We start from the raw sequence: 21201 nt of genomic DNA on the forward strand, positions 1-21201 counted from the left end.
TTGAAGGCTGTACAATTCACAAATTAGGCATTTATTGTCAAGCAAAGCCCGCCTAGAACTATTACTGTCATTAGTATTTTCTGTTTATTATGAGATATAATGTTCATTTTAATTATCTTTGCACATATTAGCCTGTGCTGTGACTATAAAAGCTTTTTTCCAATTACGTAGGGCCGATCTAAAGGTTGAAGTAACTAGTGAGATAAAACCTACAATCTTTTATATCGCTAAATTATAAGGTATTGGCATTATAACCATAAACGCCCTGGATGCTTCAAAATTCAATTTTCAAGTTTTGAAAGAGCTGCAATTGCATCATAAGCTAATTCTACCTCCTATTCCTAATTAGGAGCTAGTTGGAGGATTAGATTTGTTCTTGCATATAAAAGTGTAATTCATTTTGTTTGTCAAATTTATAATTTTTTTTCCTAAAATATTCCTATTTGACTGTAAAGAATTCTTATCAAGAGGTAATTTGAATGCATATTATTAAATAAAGCAGTTTAAGAAAAGCAACACATATTTGTTAGGTTAAAATATACATAACCCCTTTAACTTTAGGTCAGTTACATTAACCCCCCTCATCTATAAAAGCTTAAATTCCACACCCTCACTTTTTAGGTTTTGATCATGAACCCCTTACCATTAAAATGATGGTTAAAGTTAATGGAATTCATGCCACATCATTTTGATAAAGACTACTTGGCAAATGAGAGGGCATATCTGTAATAATATTAATTTCACCCGACTTAAAACCCGCCACTTTATTGAAAGGGCAATTTTGACATCAATTATGACCCCTAAATCACTAATTTTTACATTTGCAGCGTCTTCATGTTTTTCTCTTTGACGTGTCTAGATCAACTCTCTTTTCTGCAATGTCGTCTTTAGCTTCTGAAATGACATAAAGTCATCTTGGTTTCAAATTTTATGGCTAGCTGTCCCACCCCTATATCTATTTTTCTTGAAATCTGTTAATGGTATTTTTTTTAAAGACATTTTCATTTTATGCTTACATTCAACTCAGGCCCTTTTATCTTTCTCTATACAATACTGGAATTAGAAAGCTAAGTTTAGGTGCGAAATCAAACTAAAATGAAGATGGAAAGCATGTAGATAAGATTTTGAACGAAAAAGATGATCTCTTGTGGATTCTAGAAAGCGTTAAAACATCACGTCGAGAAAGGAAGACATTGACAGAGTCTAATTGGTACTGCCGAATTAGATATGTTGAAATTAGTAGAATGGCAAAATTATCCTTAAAGAAAATATTGTGTTTTCGAGTTTAAATAAATTAATGAAATTTCAAAATTCCATCTCATTTGCCAAGTAATTTTAATTAGGTTCATGTGGCATAAATTTTGTTAAACTTAACAGCCATTCTAACAATAATAGGGTGTTCATAGTCAAAATTTGAAGCATGAGGGTCTGGAATTTAAACTTTTAAGAGTGAGGGGGGTTCGGGGGTAACTGATCTAAAGGTCAAGGGAGTTATGTGTATTTTGGCCTATGTGTTATGAACAATCAACTTAACTAATTTCTTTTTGTTTCTTCAAATTAGTTATTTAACTTTTATATTAAGAATTAAAAGTAGTACTAAATTTCCAAACTCTTTCTTCACATTTTGTAATGTCAATAACACCATGAGTATTTGACGAATCGATTGTCGCCTACACACCGCACACACGATAAATCTCGCATCCAAGTCATCGTGAGCATTGGTTTCAAGAGACACCTTTAATGCTCACAACATATGAACAATGCTCAACTTTATTATTGGCTCAAGCTCAAGTTATAACACATATCATCTATTTACTGGCCAACCGTTTCTTTTAATGTTCTCTTATTTCAAATCTACACAGTTAATTCCACATCATCTCTCTAATAAAAGTTTTTTTTTTTCATCTCTTTAATATTTTTCTGAAGTCCTCTCTTATAACATATCTCATCTCAAAACTCGTGAAAAGCTAATCCTTTTTCCATTAACCTGCCTAGGAATGGACTTGGCTGAGTGGCTCTCACTTGTAATGTAGACAATTTTCTAAATCATAGAAAGGAATTAAAGAAGGCACTGGGACGTGACAAACCATTACTAAAAAGCGACACATCATGTTTAATACTTAAAAGTTACTATAACATTAATTACAAGCCTGGTCATTGAACAAAAAAAAAATCTAACGACTACAACATGAATTAACTTATTTTCAATTTTCCACAAAGCATAATTATCATTATTATTTTGGGGATGCACACTATTGGAGACAAACACAGCAACACTTTCATTGGCCACGGGGCTCGTCCAATCCAGAGTAATAATGGCGAAAAGCACATGAAAAGTCTTCAGTCTCATGTCCAGCATTGCAGAGTTCTCTATATCTGAGACAAATAACTTGTTCATTAGCAAACAAGCATCAAATACTTGATCCAAGCACAGTCAAAATTTTGCAATCTTCAGCTTTGAAAGTCACAAGTGAATGTACATGGTATATTTAGAAAGAGACAAGGGAGAAAGAATAAGTGTGAAAATTCAATGTGGGTTTCATACATATTCCGAGCGTGCAAAAGTATATAAACTTTTTTGTCAAAGCAAACAAACATCAAATATTTGATCCAAGCACAGTCAAAATTTTGCAGTCTTCAGCTTTGAAAGTTATAAGTGAATGTATATGGTATATTTAGAAAGAGATAAGGGAGAAAGATAAGTGTGAAAATTCAATGTGGGTTTCATACATATTCCGAGCGTGCAAAAGCAAAAAAACTCAATATAAAATTTTTTATATCAACGTTGTGGAAGAAGAGATTGGCCAAGAGAAAAGGTCATGGAAGAAGAGGGGCTTACATTTCTTGAGCCTGAGATGTCAACGGATATTTACAGCCAGCTTGCTTAGCTGATTCTACTGCAAGATTTAAGTCTTTAGCCTGCATCACATTAACACAAATTTTTGGGGTATTATGTTCAACACCCTAAAAGTCAATTTACAGAATACAAATATATCACCTGCCTATCAAATTTCAAGATAATAAGAACAGAAAAAAAAGTTATTAGCACCCCTTGTAGAGATCAGTTACTGACCATAAGCTTGGACGCAAATCCTCCATGATAATCCCTTGACGAGGGCACCCCTTCCATCACACCAGGAACCGGGTTGTAACTAGCACTGGAATCATACAACCGCTGAATATTAGTTTAAATACCAAAATACCAAATTTTTTCTCCCTGAATGTGTGCGCACATGTGACCTTTCCGGTGAATGTTGAAAGATTTCTGTTTTTGTTATCAGGAGAACAGGGAAAACAAGACAAAAGGGTTGAAATATCCAGAAAATTTCATTTGAGTTGTGAAAGATTTGTATGAAAATTTACTATGGTGGCGCTGCTGGTTGTTCAGCCAAATTGATCTGCTATGTGAAAAGGGAAGAATACCTACTCCAACAGTGAGCACTGGAGCAGTTAAATATTTTAGTCAAGGTGCTGGCTGAAACTCCCAGAGATTGACCCAGAGCTAAGGCTTCTGATATTCCCAGCATGCTCACGGCCAAAGCCAAATTATTACAGATCTTAGCAGCCTAGTAACAAGACCAAGCGGAAACTATAAAACAACATCCCTGTATCTACTTCAGGCTAGTAGAAAAGATATCAATGTAATAATAAGTAAATTTATCCCTTCCTAAAATATCATAACAATTAGATATAATTTCTCAGACTGACAGCTTTAGTGATAATTGCAGAAAATAACCAATGAATTTTGATAAGATTCATGAAGAAACTTGTATAAGCAGCTTTTACAGCATTGACTTTCTTTTTTTGGAAAATTTTTTTGGGCCAATACATACAGCATTAAAAAGTCTGAAGTTCAAGTTCAAGCATTTAACTTACAGAACCACTGCCTGCTCCTCCACAATATATTGCACTTTTACCCATCGAAAGGAACAAGGATTCTGCAGCCAGAAAAGCTTCCTCAGAGCCACCAACCTGAGAAAGATCCATTCCATGCTCATAAACTAGCTTTTCCAAAATGCATTAACTTTGCTTCAATGACTTTAGCACTATTACCCCAAAACACATGCATCTATGTTGATTTTTCCCATAACATGCATCATGTTTGTTTAGCTTATCAAAGTTCTAATATACTATACATATATAGGCATGGAATGACTATAACCAGTATGCTAAATATGCTGTCCCTAAAAAGAATTAGAAAAAAGAAGGCCCTTAAACAATAGTTTTTGGGATCCCACGATGCATCAAGTTTTATTTTGGTAAATGGATGCATCAAAATTTAGAATTGAATAGTACTCCATACCATAAAAGTTAGTGTTCCTGCTTCCGCAGCAATCACACTTCCAGATACAGGAGCATCCAACTTAACGGGAGTCTTCCAATCACCTGTGCACAATCATTTAGCTCAGCAATGTAAATAATAAAAAGCAGAAGTGAACCAATTCAACATATGAAAATTTAGAAAGTGGTTCATAGACAACGGGAAGACCTCAGGAAACCTGTGCCACCCAGAAAGAAAAATTTACATCATAAAAGAGCCTACTGACCCTTTCTCCAGGAAGACTAACTTTCAAATAATATATTAGCAGATCTAGCTTAAAAGTACCAAATCTGGTATGTCATTGATATCAATTGTATGTCATTAGAATCCACAAAGTAGGAGGCATTCACATTCATGTTTTCCGTACAATTCGTTTTCTGTATGAATGATAATAAAGTACGGACATAGCCACAGATACTGCCAGAAAATAGACAAACCATTCGCCATGAGAAAAGTTTAATTACAAATAACATGGTAAATAAAATATGTGGAGCAAGAAAAGCATGAAAACAGCTTCAAGGTGAAGTTAAATAAAGATCTACCAGGCCAATATTTCACTAATTATACCTTTCTTTTCTTTTAAAAGACAATTCGACATTGTAGCAGAAAGGCTTCTTGATGATTGTGGATCAATAGAGGATGAATCTATCAATAACCATGGCCTAAGGACTTTCCCAGCTTGAAGCAAACCATTTGGTCCAGTGTAAACATCAATCACCTACTTAATTTGGATGTGTGCTATTCTGGAGTTAGTACTATATCAAAGTTAAGAAGATCAGCAGCAATAAGACAATTTTCCAAACTCGTTATATGTAGCTAAGAATCTTATGTACACAACTTAGTAGCAGATCAGTATTCACATAAACAAGATTTTGCAGTTCGTGGTCTGCTTCAACTAAATAGAGGCCACCATGAATATAAAGCTAAATGGCATTTAAAATATGGAAGTATTGTCCCAAAATAAAGTTGTTTCAGAATTGCAGAGGAAACTGAAGAAGCAAATGGCCCACTGCTTTTGCAGAAAAGGAAATGCCATTGATATGATAGTACTCACGTGGGAAGAAGAAGGCAACATCGTAATCACTACATCACAAGCTTCTGCAACTTCATAAGGTGTTTTCACAATGGGAACTCCCATCTGAGAGAACTTGGTGGCAACATCAGGGTTTCTGCAATATTTTCAAATTAGACAAATGACAAACATCATTAAAAAAAATTAAAAATATTCTCTATAGACCAACAAGGATCGAATATCCTACTTAAATTAACGGCAAGCTTGTGCTTTCCCAGTGACTAGTAAAACAATTCAATAACTATAGAGAATTTAAAAGTTTAAATTAAGTACATGTCTTGAACTGTAACTCTGTATCCCGCTTTAATCAGGTTATTCGCCATCCTGGAACCCATATTTCCGAGACCAATGAATCCAACATTCTGTAATGCATCATTGAGAGGATAACGATTGAAATTTATAGAATATGCATTCTTGAGTGGAGAAATATCAAAATTTACAGCACAGGCATCATTGATCACAGTTAAGTCCATCACGAATGCTCCAACACCACCACTTTAACACAGTTGCAAAACTATCGATGATCCATCAAACATTTTACAAGCAAAGAAGAAGAAGAAGAAGACTAAAGACAAAAGAATTCCACACACAGACACACGCACAAAATGCCTGCCATCTGAAATCAAACTCGAACTGATAATAAGATGTATCAACTCCGACTTTACATTTATCACTTGAACTGCGACTTATAAATAAAAGCAACACATCGCTCAACTACATTGATTCGAAAAATCATAGCTTTACTGGGCATCAAACATAAAGGGACTGAAAAGAAGAGAAAAGAATTGCGACAATAATAATACCAAGCCCACCAATTTTCTCATACACCCAGTCAAGATCAGCGATTAAAATACAAGCTAAGGTTTGAGAGATCACAAAAGCAGAATAGACATGGTTTAGGTACCTCCAAAAGGGAGGGGATTCGGGAAGAAGCGAATCTGCGTATTGGGAAAGATTGAAGCCCGAGAGACCTGCATTTAGAAAGAGGAACAAGTGATCTCAACCTGCAAATGGCCATCGTTATCCTTCGGAATGCATGCAGACAAAGCTCGCGTTGCCAGTATACCGCAGTGACAAATAATGAGTCAACTTCTTCTCATCCCCCTTCGAATCCCTTCTTATGATCCTCGATTGAGAGAAGCATCGGTTTGGAGTTATCCATGCATTATGATATACAATTTTTTTATATAATTAATTAATTAATTAATAATTAATATCACTGTCAGTTGAGAACTTTAATTTTCAAAATATGGTAGGAAAAGATGGATAAGATCAAAAATCAATAAATAAATGCTGGTAATACCTCACCCTCCTCCACTCGTGATTAGTCTTCGTTTATAGTAATGATTAATACTGCCTTCCATCTTTAATATACGAGCTAGTTTGACTTTTAATTTGGTCATAAATATAAAACTTCAATATATTTTTTCTCTTTTATTTATCCATTTTTTTTCTAAAATAGTTATTGTAATAGCTACACATGTTAAATATTTCATCAAAATGACACTTGATTAGCAAGGATATTTTAGAGAAGACAACACATATTTATTATAAATAACCAACTTAACTGATTTTTTTAATCTATTCAAATTAGTCATCTAACTCTTATATTACAAAACCGAAGTTAACTCTTATATTACTACTAGTCCTTAATATAAAACCCTGTTTGACTTTTATTTTGGTCCGAAATATAAGACCCCAATCCACTTTGTCTCTCATATTTATACATTTTTTTCCAAAATAACCCTTCTAATAATGATAGTTCTAGTCAATACACTTGATTAACAAGGATATTTTAGAAAAGGAAACACATATTTAGGATAAATAACTAATTCAACTTACTTTTTTAATCTACTCAAATTAATCAACTGACTTTTATAATTAGGACCGGAGGTAGTATTAAAGACCAGAAGTAGTAATAATAATGCTGAGATACAAAATGTTAGTAATTGGCAGACTCCAAACTCTATTGCAATACATCTGTAAAATAATACAAGCAGATTATGGGACAGATCAACTGAAAAAAGGTGTAAATGGTCGAACGCAACATTCCTATTGAATCAAATGAAAATTTTATTCCGTGACGGGTAAGTTGAAGAGTCAAATAGAATAAATTAATCAACTATCAATTAGAACTAAATATATATCTAATATATATTGAATATTTCTAGGGAGGTAATACTCATAAATACATCCCCACCTGAACCTTTTTCGAGAAAGATTAAATGCTGGCGATAAAAAAAAGACCAATGTTACTTAAATATTTCTTTCTTATTATTATATACTGGTCAGCAGACCTCCTGACTCCCATCTTTTAATTGCACCTCGAATCTTCTTAACCCTTTAAATGACGTGGGTTGTTATCTATATAATTACTTTTCATATAATTTGATTAATTTTTAATGACTTTAGATTATTTATCAAAAAAAAATGCAGGGCCATTTCAGATTTCCAGTAGATATATTTATTTATACATTTACTGATTCCCCTTCTATATCCTTTAATGCATTGGATACTTCAATCAGCATTTGCCTCTTCGATGTCAGTGCGCATGTTTGCATAACGAGACTGCTAGAGGCCAGCTCTAAGCATATGATCATTCATTATAGTTGGTTATATTATCAACCATGCTAATACACACATCTATTCTCTATATAAGCAGATATCCAATTCAAACTGAGGCTGCTGATTTACCATACAATCTATCAGGGATCTGTACATTGCGTGGTCTCCACAGCCTAACTTTTAAGGTATCTACTTCCTGTTAAACAGTTATTTCCTTCAAACGTTACCTTATGTTAGGCCCTCAAACATTTCTCTCCTTCAACTAATTTGTGCAGGTCAGTACCATCACAGCAACAAATGGCAAACTTCGATCATGATCTCATCAAAGATGTAGATGATTCTAAAGATACCTGGTGTATTGTTGCGAGAGTGCTGAGAAAATGGATTATGGCTAAAAAGACACCGCCTTTTGATATTTTTAAAGTAGGGATGATTTTAGTTGATGAACAGGTTTGACAAAAAATGGAACTTTATTTTCGATTCTCATATTATTTGTCTTCTGTGGCTCTCATTGTAATGAAAACATGCAGGGGTATAGAGTTGAAGCTTTTATGTCCCAGAAAGCACAATTACAAAGATACATGGATGAAATAACAGAGGGTGAAGTATATCAGTTTGAGAACTTTGTAGCTGTGCCCAACAATGATGCTTTCAAACTTTGTCATCACACTTGGAAGATTCGTTTCCACTCCATGACGTTTTTCCAAAAGCATGACTTAGCAGTCCCTTTAAATGCATTTAACTTTGTTCCAATAAAGGATATTGCTGACTATAATGCTACAAATTATGAATTGATTGGTTAGTAATCATATCCTTCCCATGTTTGTTCACTCCTTTATGTTTTATTCTAATCGTATGAAAAAAAAATTGCAGATGTCATTGGGTTCCTTCAAGCATTTGGAAACTTGGTTGACCACAAAAAAGACTCACAGACCATAAAGACACTGAATTTCACCATCGCTGATCATAAGTAACATCACTTCAGTCACAAACTCCTCTGAATCATTCATAATAAGATACATTACTGCTTCGTTGTTCAGTTCATTTTTTATTAGACCTTAATTTAATGCAGCCAAATCCCCATTAACGTGGCTCTTTTCGGAGATGTGGCAATCAATGCATTTGAAGCTAGGACTGATGATTTGGAAGTTCCTACTGTAGTTGTCATCCGATTTGCAAGGATATCAACAACTAAAGGTATTTGCTTATTGCGAAAATAATGACTTCAAGTTATATTTGGATGTTATATTCTGTACTTACCTCCCTGTATTTATTTAAGGTTACGGACATATAACTAATGCTTTCCATGCTACAAGAGTTTTGTTCAATCCAGACCTCCCTGAAGTCAGAGAATTAATTGCCAGGTTTACTCTTACGTTGATTGTCTTTGTCGCTTTTTATATCTAAATTATGCAACTGTTTGACAAATGTTAGTATTCATTATAAATCTGAATATGTCTACAGACTCGGTGAGACACCTGGAGCAAGTCAGAACTTCTCACAAGTTTCATCTACCGTAATGCTTGATGCTACCAGTAACTCACTCCTGACTTTCCCAACCAGAATTCCCCTTTCTGAAATTTCCAAACTCACAAAGGTTGATATTATCCTTTTCTTTCAATTTGTCACACATTTAGACATCACGAATTAATATAGTCTTGCCATTATAATTCAGATAATTATTGTCTCTTCAGTTAATCACATATATATCACATTCACCAAATTAGTCATTAATCATACACCTATATATTAAATTTAATTATAAATTTATTTTCTACCTAAATAGGAAAGTCAAATTGTCACCAAGGTCACCATCCAGAAAGTTGAGAGTGAGTATGGTTGGACCTATGATGGATGTCCATGCGATAAAAAACCAGTGCATGTTGATGATAAATTGATGAAGTGTACTTCTTGTAATCAAGAAGTGCTTAAGACTGAACCCAAGTACGTATAAAGTTATTCATTGTCATTGAAGTCCATACTTCATCTCCATCGTTTATATAATTAGTTGTTCATTTGTAAAAGGTTCAAAGTCCATTACAAAGTATTTGATTCCACTGGACAATGTTCGATGCTTTTCTTCAACCGGCATGCATCTGCTCTATTAGAATGTTCAGCTTCTGAACTTAAGAAGAAGGTATCATGGGTTTATACCTTTGGATGTTGTCATTCTTAGTCTAAACTGTCTTGCTGTCATTTGAATTATTTTGTTGATAAATTATGATATCAGGTGGGGTCGTCTCGATCTTTTCCAAAAGAGTTAGATCGACCTGTTGGAAAGGAAATTGTCGTAATGGTCAAGGTTAAGGAAAACAACATAAAATATCCTGCCAGTAGTATGGGAGTGTCACAGTTCTCTGTGAAAAAGGATATTTTGGATCAGTTCACATACTCTAATGTCAGCGCTGATGCCAACGCTAATGTCAAGGTCAGGAGACTATAATCTATTTTAATTGGATTATTAAATTCTACATGTCATAGCATATTTTCCGGCGTCATTCTTAATAGTTTGTTCAATTATTTTACCATACCATCATCATTCTCCATCACATTTTTCAAAAATACCCTTAATTCTCTTCCCACTATTCTACTGGACAGAATTCACCAATCGAGTCATCTTCCTCATACTCATCTCCCAAGATGCTTGGCACTCACAACATTGCGGATGATGATGATGATCTTACAATATCTCAGATAATCACACCTGTGGAGACCTTGTCAAAGAAAAAGAGGAACGGGAAAAATGAATCAGAACAACTTGATGATATAGGCCTCTCTGAAGGGTCCCCTCCAAGCTTCAGCAGCACCAAACCGGCAAAGAAGATAAGGAGAAATGACTAGCTATATCTGAAAATTTAATTGGGAACATCTGGACTTTTAAATTGTATTAAATTTGGCTTTAATTTTTTTGGCAAAAATGTTCGCTTTGAGTTTCATCCGGACTGCATTTTTTGGACGTGTTTTGTGATACTAAATCAATTAAGTGTTCATGAGTCTTCGTTGGAAGATGTTTATTGATATCAATCTACCATTTCATTGTTATAGTTGCTATCTAATCGTGTTTTAATTTCAAATATTTTGTCACCTTTTTATAGGAATTTCCACACTTTATGGTCATAGTTGCATCAGGCTTACTAAACTTTCAATTTTTTAAACTGGAGTTGCAAAATAGTTTGCATCATTTGATTGAAAATTATTTTTACTTCCTGTTTAAAAAATATAACTTCTAGGTGTCAAAAGCTGCTTTCCTAGGTACGATTGTAAAAATACCCAAAACTTACTTATAACTTACGCAAAAGTAGCTTATTAGAATTAAAAGATATTTTTACTCTTATGTTTATATTATTCTTATGCTTATCTCTATATACTTTTTGTGTTTCCGAATCAGTTTTCAATTATTTATTTTTATTGAGTAAAAATAATTTTAATATTTTTAATTTTTAATATTATTTTTTATTTTACATTTACATAAATTATGCAGAATATAGCATCTAATTAATTATGTAATATTATTAGGTTCAAAAATCTTCACATTACTATGATTTGTAATTTAAATATATTTTATTCATTAAATATAATTTGTCCTTATTATAATAATTTAAAATTTAAAATTATTATATTTTGTAAATTCATATTTTAAATTATTTTTCATTTTCAATAAACGTCGTAGCCAAAAAATGGACCATGATTTTTCCAATCGGGTTTACACTACAAATAAGCTACTTTTAAACCCCCCAAAAGCCCGCCAAACGGACCCATTGTGATATATGCCTGGTGAATCACTTTCTATTAATCTAATAAATGCTTATTTATTGCATTTTAAATATATGAATTAATAGCATATTTAATCGCGTCACACGCAAAACTCAATGGAAATAATTAATAGTATAAATGTGAAGATTTTAATGCTATAAATCATTTCATGGAATTTATGAATTCGATGACGAGGGATTTCACACTGTTGGCTTACAAACTTGAATTGGACCATCCAAATGAATCGTACTGTAAGCATTTATTGATTTTCTTATTTCCTTTCCACAGCCAATTCTCGCTCTTGTATTGTCTATATTTTACTTCATCTTCCATAAATTAAAATAAAAATACTTTCATATGTATCAACAAAATTGTTAATGAACACAATAACTTTTTGTTCCGTGACGGGTAAGTTGAAGAGTCAAATAGAATAAATTAATCAACTATCAATTACAACTAAATATTTCTAGGGAGGTAATACTCATAAATACATTCCCACCTGAACATTTTCCGAGAAACATTAAATGCTGGCGACAAAAAATAAAACCAGTGTTACTTAAGTATTATATACTGCTCAGCAGACCTTCTGACTCCCATCTTTTAATTGCACCTCGAATCTTCATAACCCTTTAAATGACGTGGGTTGTTCCCAGTTGGCAAACAGAAAAATAACCTACTGTGTATCCAAAATTGTATTATAGTACTTTTCCCATGTGCGCCATAAGTAACTTGTCTCCTGTGGCTATTGAAGTCAATATTGCCCATGCATTGAAAGACGTTTCGCCAATGTCAACTAACGAAGTAACTTTCTGATTTCCATCCTTTCCATGTCTTTTATATCCTATTCTCATATCTTGATTAATACACTTGAACGTACTTCTTTCATCTTAACACTATACATGGGAAGGATAAGGAAGAATGTTGGTTGCACTACAGCGTCTCGGCCTGAAGGTTAGACAATCCATCTCTCTCCTGAAAGTCATCATAGTGACCTTGCTTTACTGTATTGTTTTTATTTCACAAATACTTTCGTTTTCTGTAATTACAGGAAGCAGTACTCATGCTGCACAACACCATGATGTCATTGAAAGTTCTCCCGTGGATATTTATATTCAAACGAAAAGAAAGAAATCTGTATCCTCAGCAGTTATGGAAGGAATATCGGAATCTGCACATGGTAAAAGACAAAGTGGTCATGCTAATATATATGGCTATCTCAACAGCACTGATCAGTTAGAACAATCCACTCATTTCGGAAGTACCTCTGCCTATATTGCACCTACTTATCAAGCGAAACTTTCTACCCAACTTCGTGGAAGCTCCACTTCAGCCATGACAACTTCAACGAGGATTGCATCCAAAGATATCACAGATTATGGAGGAGTAAGTAAACCACAACATCCAGGTATCTGTGACAGAACAATTGAACAAAACACTCAGCAGCCAGCAGATTTATCGTATTTGAGACACAATGGTAGCACGGCTACTGTGAATTGTTCCAGACTTTGCAACATTACCAATTTAGCAACTAACCTTTCTCCCAAGCTTGATAATGCTGTTGGTGCAGGTTATAATTTCATATATTTATGGGTATCTTTCTCTCACTAAATTATTCATATGTGAGGATTAATTCTTTTTATTTTAAATTTGCAGACGAAGATGAAGCGAATGGTGACTCAGATTGTGAGGTTGACGTCGTAGATATAAATGATTACGATAACGTCGATCTATCCACAGAAGGCTATATTGATGAAGGTGATGCAGATTATGTGTGCCATTATTGTGGTGCTTTGATGTGGTTTAACGAAAGGCTTAAGAGAGCTCCTTCCAATGAATATCCTTTGTTCTCTATTTGTTGCTGCCATGGCAAAATATTGGTTCCTCTTATGCAGCCTCCACCAGAAACATTTCGTAAACTTTTCTTTGACAAAGATAAACACTGGAGCAGGTCCCTATTCTTTCGTTATGTCTGGTCAGAATTACCACTTACTAGGAAGCTTGCTACCTCCTGAAGGATCTCAGCCGGTCTACTCTCAGCTCTATATATATGATACTGAAAATGAAATATCTAACAGAATATCCGTTGTCAGGTATGACCAACTTATAACTTTATTTAATGTCTATATCATTAGCTTGAATTTCTAATCATAATTTCTAATAAATTATTGCAGTCCTTATCAATAATATACTTTGTCAGCCTTAATATTTGTACTGTACATATAAAAAACATCGCATGAATTAATAATAAGCAATGAAATTATTATTGATATTGCCTTAGATTTAAATGTCCCAATAAATTAAGGCCGAACTATCTCCGCATAAGTGATCCATAAAATGTGATACTAACTTTCTCAAAAGAAAAATCAGTTTGCCGTTATCATTGCTACTTAAACATTGTTTAGACATTGGGACTTCTTTTGTGAAACATTATTTGTGTTCTTACTAACAACACTAACTCTTCTGTTCAGCAAGCATTGTCATAGGTCTGCAATTGATCAAGGAATTACACAAGAAATAAAGGATTGTCTTGACAAACACAATGGCCTTGTCATTAGTTATCGGATGGCATCTGAAATTCTCAAGCGTGACCAGCATTCTAATGTCAATATTCGTCTCATTAGGAATTCAGATCACAGTGATAGGGTCTATGATATGCCAACAGCATCTGAGGTTGCTGCTTTACTGGTTGGAGACTTTGATAGATCATATTTCAAACGAGACATAATTGTTGAGAAAAGAGCTGGAGCGTTGCAAAGAATTGATGAATTGCACAAAGCATACATTCCCCTGCAATATCCTATTATTTTTCACTATGGAAATAATGGATATGATTCAACCATTAAACATAGTGAAACCACTCTTACTCAGACTAAAAAGAGGAAGACTCTAACCCCACGGGAGTACCTATCTTTTAGATTGATGGATAGAAATAATGAGCAGTCTGTTTTGCTACACTCCAAAAGGCTACTTCAACAATTCATTGTTGACGGATATACAATGGTAGAGAGTGAAAGACTCAATTATATCCGTAATCATCAAAAAGAGCTACGGGTGGACATGTACAGAGGTCTCACTAATGCACTCACCAGGGGTGAGACAGATCCATCTCGCACAGGAAAAAGGATTATACTTCCATCCTCATTTACTGGGGGAGCCCGATATATGGTACAAAACTATCAAGATGCAATGGCACTATGCAAATTTACTGGTTATCCTGACTTATTTTTAACTTTCACATGCAATCCAGCATGGCCAGAAGTAAAGAGATTCTGCAACAGGCATAAATTAAATCCAGCTGATCGACCAGACATATTATGCAGAATATTCAAGCTGAAGCTTGAAGCGTTAATGAAAATCATTAAGGAACAAAAAATTTTTGGAAAAGTAAGAGCAGGTAATATTTAATCCTCCTATCGGTGTGTTATTTTCTATATATTTTTGCCAATCTACTATCATAGCATAGTTAATTGAAATTCATAAATAAATTTACTATTGCAATTGGTCCTCACTATACTGTTTGCAATACTTTTGTTACTTAAAATCATGCGTCTCATTTTATATATTGAGTAATGCAGATTGCCTTTTTTCTCCTTGTGTTAATATATTGACTTTTAATTTAAATATATTCATAAGAACTATGTTTATTTTATTTATTCAAGTTAGGAAGTAGCGGGTTACCATAAAAACTTTTTCTAAGCTTTTATTTTTATTATTTTATCATGTGTTTGTCACAGTAGAATTTGTTTCCCAACTTTTATCAAGGTAGAATAACTTTTGACTAAGTAGAATAAAGTAACATTTAAATGCATTATACAAACATGCATAAATATACTTAAAATTTGCATGCATACTTTCAGTCATTATACACAAAATTATGCTTTTAGTTGAGTCGCCTAACCAAATTGTGATATGACAAAATGACTTTCTTAAACATTAAATAATAATTACGTTTTCCTCCTGCAGAAATTTATACTATTGAATTTCAGAAGAGAGGTTTGCCACATGCTCATATTATTCTATTTCTAGATCCTTCTGACAAACCAAACACTCCTGATGATGTAGACAAAATGATATCTGCAGAAATACCAGATAAAGAGAGAGATCCATTACTATATGATCTTGTCAGCAATTACATGATCCATGGACCGTGTGGAGCTTCTAACAAGAGATCTCCTTGCATGAAAAATGGGAAATGCTCTAAGTACTTTCCCAAAAAATTTGTTAACCAAACCTCGATAGACGAGGAGGGTTACCCTACATATAGGAGAAGAAACGATGGAAAGACTGTTAATAGGAAGGGTATTCCATTGGATAATAGATATGTTGTTCCTTACAATGCGACTTTGCTGAAGCTATTTCATGCCCACATTAATGTTGAGAAAACAAATCAATCAACTGCAATAAAATATTTGTTCAAGTATGTTAGTAAAGGAAACGATCGAGTTGTTGCTGGCATATACAACAATGATCACTATGACAATGGAAACAATGGTTTCGACGAGATCTCTCATTATTTGAACTGCAGGTACATTTCTTCCTGTGAAGGTGCATGGCGTATTTTTTCATTTGATATCCATCATAGATATCCCTCTGTAGAGCGCTTGAGTTTTCACTTACAGGATCAACAGGCTGTTTTCTATTCAGACAAGGAATCAGTTAGCTCATTAGTTCACAGACCCAGAATTAAGGAATCAATGTTTCTTGCATGGATGGAACGAAATTTAGATGATCCATTTGCCAGGACTTTGACATATGTTGAGTTTCCACAATATTATACTTTTAACAAGCAAAAAAGAATTTGGAAGTTTAGAGAAAAGGGATTTGCGGTTGGGAGGTTAGCACATGCATCGCCCTCTCAAGGTGAAATATACTACCTTAGAGTACTATTGACAAAAGTAAAGGGACCTCGCAGTTATGAACAGATAAGAACTGTAGATAATGTTGTCTACCCAACTTTTCGATCTGCTTGCTATGCTCTTGGATTAATTCATGATGATCAAGAGTTCATTGACGCGATAAAGGAAGCATCATTTTGGGCTACAGGATGTTATCTCAGGAGATTCTTTGTGTCCATGCTACTATGTCATTGCATATCACAACCACACCTGATATGGGAACAAACAAAAAATCTCTTATCTGAGGACATGTTCTACGTACCTCGAAATAACCCTAGGTCTGCAGGTAAATTCAACTACAAAATACTTCTATGCAATTTTCATAAACATAAAGTTTGTTTTGTCTTCTTCAATTTATAACATTACTATTGATTGAATGAAACAGATTTAAACATAAGTGATGATGACAAGCAACAGGCATGCTTGATTGAGATTGAGAAGTTGCTACAGATAAATGGCAAATCTCTCCATGATTACCCATTAATGCCAACGGCAATATCTACCGAGTATTTTGATATCAGGAATCATTTGGTCCTTCAAGAATTAAACTTTGACAGAGATATGTGTCAGAGAGAAGCGGATAGATTGGTAGCATTACTGACAGATGAGCAGAATACTATATTCCAGCAAGTAATGAATGCAATGAACCATCCAAATGATGAGTTCTTTTTTGTGTATGGTTTTGGTGGTACAGGAAAAACTTTCTTATGGAAAGCACTCACTGCATCAGTTAGAGCTCAAGGTGGAATAGTGATCAATGTGGCATCCAGTGGAATAGCTGCAACCTTATTACCATCAGGTAGAACTGCACATTCAAGATTAGCAATTCCAATTGATATTAATGAAGACTCCACATGTAACATATCACAAAATTCACCATTGTGCGACCTCATCAAATTCGCAAAGTTGATTATTTGGGACGAAGCTCCAATGGTCAAACGTTTTTGTATAGAAGCTGTTGATCGGACCTTTAAAGATATTATGAAGTGCAACCATCCCTTTGGAGGCAAATGTATTGTCATGGGAGGAGACTTCCGACAAATATTGCCTGTGATCCCGAAAGGTAGTCGTGCGGATGTCATCAATTCATGCATCAACTTTTCTCATTTATGGTGTCATTGCAAGTTATTCCAACTTACAAAAAACATGCGGTTATCTACAAGTTCATCCACATATGATTCAAGGTTACAACAATTTTCAAATTGGCTTTTAGACATCGGTGATGGCCAGATTGGATTGCCTCATGATGGCATGGCAGAGATAGAAATCCCAAATGATCTTCTAATTCTAGATTCTCATGATCATCTTCAATCAATCGTGCATGCCACATATCCTGATCTATTAGATCATTTGACTGATTCAACATATCTAACTAATAGAGCTATTCTGGCACCAACAATTGAAGTTGTTGAGCAAATTAACGATTATATGTGTTCCTTACTACCTACTGAAGTTGTTGAATATTTTAGCTCTGATTCTGTTAGTACTGTTGATCAAGGCAACACCTCATTCCAAGAGTTGTATACAACAGAATTCTTGAACACAATAAAATGCTCTGGCTTACCTCCACATAGACTTGCCTTGAAAGTAGGAGTTCCTATAATGCTCATGAGAAATATAGATCAGGCTGCAGGACTCTGTAATGGCACAAGACTGAGGATCACATTTCTTGGTAAACACTTTATTAAAGCAATCGCTCTCAATGGCACAAGTCAAGGTCAAGAAGTTTTGATCCATCGAATGGATATGAATCCATCAGAATCTAAACTACCATTCACATTGATAAGAAGGCAATTTCCCATCATCCTATCATTTGCTATGACAATCAACAAGAGTCAAGGACAATCAATGACCAATGTTGGCCTATACCTTCCTAGACCTGTCTTCACACATGGCCAGTTATATGTTGCTCTGTCAAGAGTTAGATCTATGGATGGCATCAAAATTCTAATACTTGATTCAGAGAAAAAGCCAACCAACAAGACGATGAATGTGGTCTATAGAGAAATATTTCAAAACATTGTGTGAAGCTCATTGGTAATTTATCCCATACATGTCATTCATTGTTAACTCTAAATGCCTTTCTACTTGATTGAAATTATGTACTTTATATCTTACATTCATTAATTTCTTCTGCATATTTCTACAGTGATGGCTACAACATCTTTTCAAGATGATCAGCTGGAGATGACACTATTCCACTACCAGTCATGTATCTCAACCTAAGTGTAAGTCAATGACACCTACTAAGAATTTTTAGAAACTAATGTGAATAGTGCTTTCTCCCAAGTTGATCAAACTACTTTCCTTACCTTTGTTGTTAATGATAAAAAAAAAGGTTCTTCATTTATTTCCTAAGCTATGGCGCAATTCATTACATTAAAAGTTTCAAACAATAGATATTCTACATATGAAAAATCAAATTACAAATTATCTTATTCAATGGATTGATTCACAGGAAAGCAAATATGGTCGCTGCTTGGGTCGCCATGTGTCCTTTTTTATTGGGTGATTAAACCTCCACTGCCTGTGTCAAAATTATTACTCTTTGATTTTAAAAGAGACGCTATAGTGACAGGATGAAGTTATTGTTGTTTGTTATCTTAATTTCTTTCATTATGACATTAAATCTTTTTCGATTTTACAAAATGTGAATATTACCTCATGCTTCAATTCATACTTTTCCATTTTCAATTGCTTTTATGGTTGATACTTCTCAGAATATCACTTCTTGTGCAACGCACGGGAGAGAAATCTAGTTCCTTTTGAAATTGTATAAATATTTTTTAAAAAATTTTTACTAATTTTTCAAAAGCAAAAATTCATGCCAAAGTAAGACCGTGATGAGATTGGACTGTGATATTCGAATCGGTAATCAAATTCTAGAATTACTTTTCTATTGGAGGCACAGATATCGACTAAACCCATCTAGAATTATTTTTTATGCTTGAATTAAATGGCACGCTTAATGAGGGTATAGGTTAACCTTGCTTTGACTTTTGAAGTTGTATATACAAGTATAATATTTCAGTCCAAAAAAAAAAATAGCACGCTTAATGAGTCAATTTTCGAATTCGATGGTTGGATGGAAAAAGCGAATTGCATTGCTGGTAAACAAACAAATAAATAAATAGAATTTATAATAAAAATATTAAGTCATTAATCCAAATAATTACTATGTGATCCGACCAAAGCGGGAAGGGGAAAGGCAACACGTTAGAATGAAACGGCGGGCAAAAAACAAAAGAGAATGAAGTGATCGTTCATATTTCTCCCAATAGAGTTGCACTGTGTTTATATACCAGTGTTGTATTATTTTAATGACGATCAGTGTTTCTCCTTTGTTAGTCTCCCTCTGTCTCATTTCTACTTACCAAAACTTAGTTATCAAGCATATCAAGCAACCTTTTTTATGCAGAGCAGAGATTAAACTTCGTCGTTAGCTCTACTTAGTCTTTAAAAATTCTCAATTGGAAATTACAACTCCTTTTTGGTGTTTGCATACATTTGTTCCACACTCATTTTTGTTTTAATTCAGATTGTTCAACCATGCCAAAGGGAAAGAGTCGAGGAGGACGAGGAGGGCTAAGAACGTTCGGTGAGGAATTTCGTAAGAGTGAAGATGACAACTTGGCCATTCCTGTTCATGTGACAGAACCACAAGGCTTAAAGCAAAAGCATGGAGCAAGTATAGTTATGGGTTAGTATACATCTTATTCTCGTATCCTTTAATGAATGCCTCGTCTTCTTATTTCTTCTTTCACAAGGAACAAGCATGTCGATGATACAGCAAGGGGCGTACGTATGCTATTATTTCTCTTATATCCAACATATTTTCCTTGCATTTAAGCTAATGCTTTTGTTCTTCGGTTCCGTTGGGTTTGCTATAGATACGAGACCTAAGGTTGCGCTTGGTAGGAAGCACTGAAAATGAGGGATTGGGATTGGAATTGCAATTGAAAAAAATCACTAAAAGAGTGTTTAGTATAAAAGATTACTTGTTATGTGGGATTAGTCAAACCCATATGCTAAACACTCTTTTAATGATTTTTTTCAATTACAATTCTAATCCCAATCCCTCATTTTTAATACCTCGTACCAAATGGGCCTAAAAGAAAGAGACTCGGGGATCCAAGAGGTGTAACAGTTTTGAATAAGTTCGAAGAGAAAGCAAATGACAACTCGGCTAGTTCAGCTAATCCATTAAACCTAGTGGAAATTGGGAATGGCCGTGGAGAGGTCTCAGAGACTCAGGAAGCTGGTAGAGTTACAACTTTCATCTGTATTGGTATTTGTCTTATCTTCCGGTATACTGGTATCCCTTCTTTCATCTCTTCAATGAGAAAGGATTAGTTCTATAGTTACAAATGTTTCAGTAGTCGCTTTATTATCCTATTTACAGTATGATCTTTCTAATGACATCTCTTCTTTTGTAAGAAAGGATTAGCATTTGTGCCCTGCTATGAGACAAAAGCTACTAGCTTTTACATGTAAATCTAGCTTTTCTATTTTGAGCTGGATATTTACCTATATGAACAAAGTGCTCCCACTGGCATGAAATATGTTATTTGCCGCTTTGGTTTTTTGTTGTTCAA

General features: G+C 34.2%; 3 protein-coding genes across 3 annotated transcripts; 2 read left to right on the forward strand and 1 right to left on the reverse strand.

Annotated features, from left to right (window-relative positions):
* Positions 1–2093: 2093 nt before the first annotated feature.
* Positions 2094–6482, reverse strand: LOC114718245 (probable 3-hydroxyisobutyrate dehydrogenase, mitochondrial). The gene is made up of 10 exons (XM_028903515.1): positions 6298–6482; positions 5667–5755; positions 5376–5490; positions 4889–5039; positions 4304–4386; positions 3877–3972; positions 3424–3566; positions 3074–3158; positions 2840–2919; positions 2094–2376 (listed from the first exon to the last, which is right to left on the reverse strand). The coding sequence occupies exons 1-10, from the start codon at positions 6409–6411 to the stop codon at positions 2280–2282; spliced, it is 1053 nt and encodes a 350-aa protein (XP_028759348.1). The 5' UTR covers positions 6412–6482; the 3' UTR covers positions 2094–2279.
* A 1773-nt stretch (positions 6483–8255) lies between these two features.
* Positions 8256–10799, forward strand: LOC114718237 (replication protein A 70 kDa DNA-binding subunit D-like). Its single transcript, XM_028903501.1, has 10 exons — positions 8256–8408; positions 8489–8756; positions 8832–8928; positions 9031–9155; positions 9238–9322; positions 9423–9555; positions 9745–9902; positions 9984–10095; positions 10189–10386; positions 10557–10799. Exons 1-10 carry the CDS (start codon positions 8256–8258, stop codon positions 10797–10799), a joined length of 1572 nt encoding a protein of 523 aa, XP_028759334.1.
* Positions 10800–12610: 1811 nt separating this feature from the next.
* On the forward strand, positions 12611–18634 carry LOC114718239 (uncharacterized). Its single transcript, XM_028903502.1, has 7 exons — positions 12611–12662; positions 12760–13278; positions 13365–13622; positions 13705–13801; positions 14180–15105; positions 15675–16892; positions 16992–18634. Exons 1-7 carry the CDS (start codon positions 12611–12613, stop codon positions 18632–18634), a joined length of 4713 nt encoding a protein of 1570 aa, XP_028759335.1.
* Positions 18635–21201: the final 2567 nt, after the last annotated feature.

Source organism: Neltuma alba, unplaced genomic scaffold (genome assembly GCF_004799145.2).
Source record: "Neltuma alba isolate B1F8T4 unplaced genomic scaffold, ASM479914v2 tig00011822_pilon, whole genome shotgun sequence".
NCBI classification, from domain to species: Eukaryota; Viridiplantae; Streptophyta; class Magnoliopsida; order Fabales; family Fabaceae; genus Neltuma; species Neltuma alba.